The sequence below is a fragment of the Eurypyga helias genome, unplaced genomic scaffold (genome assembly GCF_000690775.1).
Source record: "Eurypyga helias isolate BGI_N326 unplaced genomic scaffold, ASM69077v1 scaffold19463, whole genome shotgun sequence".
Lineage (NCBI taxonomy): Eukaryota > Metazoa > Chordata > Aves > Eurypygiformes > Eurypygidae > Eurypyga > Eurypyga helias.
The window spans coordinates 353-4,778 of NW_010239434.1; the positions used below are offsets into that span (position 1 = coordinate 353).

Below are 4,426 nucleotides of genomic sequence, written 5' to 3' on the forward strand. Positions count from 1 at the left end.
GCATTGCTAGAGAAGGCAGAAAAGGAAGCTTTATGAAATTTGCTGTTTTCCGTAAGATAAGTGGTCCCGAAGGAATCTCAGAGAGTGGAGAAAACCACTCTTGGTGCTTATTTTTCTCCTGACTCCTCCCTTGCTCACGCTTCCCTTTTCTTCCCTGGGCGAGGTGAGCTCCCCGGAGGTGGCCGGGGCAGGAAGCAGCTGCTCGCTGCAGATGGGGTGCCCTGCCCTCCCCAGTGCTGTGTCGCTGGGGGCCCTGCCCACAGCGTCCAGGCCGGGCAGAGCTCGCGGGAAACATCTTCCAGCGTGCGAGGCTGCGGAGCCGAGCTGGCTGGGTTGGTGTGGTCTGAGCGAGGTGGCCTGGCGCCTTCGGGGTGCCCTGTTGGCATTTTCCCCTGGGAATTCAGCATCTCTGAGCACAAGGCCGTCCCGTGCCAAGCAGCGCGGTGGGCTAAGCCAGCAGTCCCAGACAGGGAGACGTTGCAGGACCAGACTGGAGTTCAGGCCTGTAGAGGGTCTAGGACACACCCTGTCCTTCCCTGTCCCCGGCTCTGCGGGACAGGTCTGTAGGACCGCGGGGGAAGGTTGATGGCTTTGCTCTGCAGGAACCGTCCTCATAACCCGCATCCTGGCTGTGCTGTCTTGCAGGGGCCTGCCGAGCCAAGCCTTCGAGTACATACTGTATAACAAGGGGCTCATGGGGGAGGACTCCTACCCGTACCGGGCCGAGGTATTCCCAGCGCAGTTCAGGCGCAGTGCCGCAGCGGCCGAGCAGGGTCCCGAGCAGGCGCTGACTCCGGCTCCTTTCTGTCTGCACAGAACGGCACGTGCAAGTTCCAGGCGGAGAAGGCTATTGCGTTTGTCAAGGACGTTATCAATATCACGCAGGTAAGGCCCCGAGGGTTAGGTTTCCAAACTTCCAGGGCTGTGCCAGGCTGGAAGGTGCCAGGGTGCCCCGAGGTGTGTCGGGCTCTGTAGGGCAAGCTGCAGCCTGCGCGCTCTGGGGAGCGGAGCGAGCCGCCGGCGTGCACACTCCTCCTCTCCTGCGCGCCGCTGACACCCTGTTCTGAAGGGAGCACCGAGGCAGCGCCGTAGGCAACACGCAGGGTCGCCGCCCGCCTTGCACGGGCTGTACGGAAGTCCTGTCCTTGCCTCCTCTCCTGCGTGCCGCTGACGCCCTGTTCCGAAGGGAGCACCGAGGCAGCACCGTAGGCAACACGCAGGGTTGCCGCCCGCCTTGCACGAGCTGTACGGAAGTCCTGTCCTTGCCTTTCGGGGCAAGCAGCATTCATTTCCTTGTTCGTGCGTGGAAAGCCAGGGTTTGCATCCCCACTGTGCCCCGACTGCGGGGGTCCCGACTGGTGCCCGTGTGGGCGGGAGGTCGGTGACGCCGGGACCCTCTTGCAGTATGACGAGGATGGCATGGTGGAAGCTGTGGGGACGCGCAACCCGGTGAGCTTCGCGTTTGAGGTGACGAGTAACTTCATGCACTACCGAAGAGGAGTCTATGCGAAGTGAGTATTGCTGAACCTGGGAGGTGAGGGGGAGGTGTAGGGCTGGAATCGCACCCCCGTGTCTCCTGCCCTGTGGCACCGACACAGAGACACTGTGTCCTGGCATCTTCCCTGAAACAGAGAACTGCAGACAAACAAACTGAGTGCGCTGACTTCCCGGGGGTGAGAGCGCAGCACAGGCAGGAGGGAACAGTGTGCCTGCAGCACCTTACTGCTCGGAGCCGGCCCGAGCTGCAGTCCAGACTGTGTTTGGAATAAAACTCAGACAGTTAGTGTGCTCGAGAGACCCTCCCGCGGCCCCCCCGGCTGGGGGAAGGCTGTCCCCGGGCCGACGTGTGTGTGTCTATGCTCTGGAGGGTGGCAGGGTCTGCTCAGGCACCTTTGCAGGTCACCACCGTAAGTGGGGGCCCTGCCATCGCCCCGGGGTGGGCAGGGCCCCGAGCGCCTCATGCCGACCCCTCGCTGCGGCTGGGCGTGTGGAGACAGCGAGTGAGTTGGAGAACTGTGGCCTAGCGGGAGGAGGGCCCAAGTGTCGCGTCGGCTCTGCAGCCAAGGCCAGAGGCTGCATAGAAGGGCCATGATGGCATTGTGGAAAGACTGTGGAAGCTGACTGTGGCGGGATAGGTTCCTGTTAGGCAGGAAGAGGGAACAGTGCGTGTTTGGAGAGAACTAGAAAACTACTTGAGGCCTCAGTCACGTGGGGCTGCAGGGAAAATGAGAGTCTAAGCATGAGCGATCTGCCCCCGGGAGCAGCCAGGGAGCGAGGAGGCCGCACCGCACGTCCCAGTGGCTTTGCTGTCGCGATGAAGACCCCTCAGGGTTAACTGCCAGCAACAGGCCGATGGTGAAGGCACTTGTATTCCAGCGGGCGGGATGCGCCAAGGGAGGCTGGCTGTGGATTTGTAGTCTGAGGTAGATGTAAAGTCTGACCGTGTGGAATAAGGTGGTTTCAGCCTTGTGCCCCAGAGCAACTGTTAACAGGTTCTAGGGAAGTAAATCTGTTGTGGGGATTATTGACCTCTCGGTTATCTGCAGTCTGCAAGTGTTTAAAAAGAGGCACTGTCCAGACGGGAGCTTGTGCCCTGTGTAGTTTCGTTTTACGTCACGGGCAGCAGCTTCCACCGAGCGCAGCTGAAAAGCTGGAATTTCAGAGGAAATAAAAGTCCTGTATTTAGACTGAGGAACTCGCAGTTCCCTGTGCAAAGCGTGCGGCAGTTCCCCTGAACCCTAGGGCAGAACAGGCCCTTCCCGGGATGCACTGAGAGCACCTGGTTTTCTCCGGAGGAATTCCTTTTTTCACTGCAGCTCGTTCTTGTGTGACAACGTTGCTGCTACTTTGTAACAAAATGCCCGACCCGGGGGTAGGCAAGCGCCCTGACTTCAGACACGGCGGGTCAATATCTCCTTTCTTGGCTTCCCAACTGGAAGTGCAGGGTATCCGTTAGTTCTTGGTGCGGTGGGAGCGCGGTCAGGGACGCTGGCTGAGCCACGCTGCGTCGCAGGCTGGTTTTTCCCGTAACAGAGCTGTGTTGGTTTCCCTTCCCTTCGCAGCCCACGCTGCGAGCACACTCCGGACAAGGTGAACCATGCTGTCCTCGCCGTGGGGTATGGGGAAGAAAATGGAACTCCTTACTGGATTGTGAAGAACTCCTGGGGCCCGCTGTGGGGCATGGATGGGTAAGGAGGTCCCAGCACTACCGGGGCCGTCACCATCTCCCTGTCCCTGGTAAAAGGACAGTCACGGGTGTGGGATTGCACCTCAGGTGGCCCTTACGCTCGTCCTGCTTCCTGCTCTGGGGAAATCCTTTCCAGGGAAGGAGACATGGCTCTGCAAACCAGTCCTGGGGTGACTGGCTAGAGTTGTCCCTGGGGGCCCAGCCAGTGTGTGCAGATCCACCCTACCGCTGGTTCGCCTGGTGACGGGGCAGCTCCCGTGGTGACGTGGCCAGAGAGGGACGGGTTATGCCGGGAGGGGGTTTTCACGCCGGCTCCGCAAGTATTTCCAGCTGCAGGGGAGATCCTTCCCAGTCGGGTGCTGACTGCTGGTTTGTGACAGAAGGGGGAGAGGTGGCACTGCCTGCTTGCTGCTGGTGGGAGCAGCTGTCGCGGGGGTTTGCCCCTTGCGCTGGCAGGAAGGAGCTTCCCCAAAAGGAGCAGTCGCTGTGCACTGCTGTCGGCTGGAGGAGGGACACGCGCTCAGGCACACTTCTTTCTCTTTTTAGGTACTTCCTTATTGAACGTGGCAAGAATATGTGCGGTCTGGCTGCTTGTGCATCTTACCCGGTTCCTCAGGTGTGAGGGAGAGCACGGGCTGGGGAAAGTGGGAACAGACTGGTTGCCTATGAATTCCTCAATGCCGAAATCAACCAAGCGCAAACAAGAGATGAGCCGCTGGAAGTCGTCACCTGCCGGCAGATTCCTCGGCTGGCACGCGGGAGGAAGGCCCGTGCCTCCTCTCCCCAGCCAAAAGCAAGTGTGCTCCTGCCTCGGGAGCCTGACTCCTGCCTTCCCCGGCTGCGTGCCTCGCTCGCCCTGTCCCTGCGCCTCCCCTTGGGGGGGTGGCACTGGGGGGGTTGCTGGGGCGGTGGCAGTGCCACGCAGTTTCCGGATTTGAAGACGCTGCCCCGACGAAGTTTGCTCCTTCCTTCAGGCGCCCGTTTCTCAATCAACAGATCAAACTTTAATTTTCTCTGAAGATTTTTTCTGTCTCTAGAGAAGGATGAGTGCTGTGATTTCTGTCTGGCCTATTTTCATTCACTTTTTACTATTTTTTTGTATTAAAAAGAAAAGTATTTTAATGCAGAAGAAATAATGGAAAAGAAATGGATGATTTTCTTTTGTGAATCCGTGAAGTGAGCAGGAAGCTTATAGTTCATGAATGCCTGTTCACCTTGGCTGGTGAGCCAAGGCCGTGC

The 4,426-nt window shown here is 59.2% G+C and overlaps 1 protein-coding gene across 1 annotated transcript; it reads left to right on the forward strand.

The window, feature by feature from the left end:
- Positions 1-645: 645 nt before the first annotated feature.
- On the forward strand, positions 646-3,803 carry CTSH (cathepsin H; the record flags this gene model as incomplete). The annotated part of the gene is made up of 5 exons (XM_010148154.1): positions 646-727; positions 817-885; positions 1,405-1,511; positions 3,063-3,188; positions 3,734-3,803. Coding segments are annotated over 5 exons (454 nt in total), but the record flags the coding sequence as incomplete, so codon positions are not given.
- Positions 3,804-4,426: the final 623 nt, after the last annotated feature.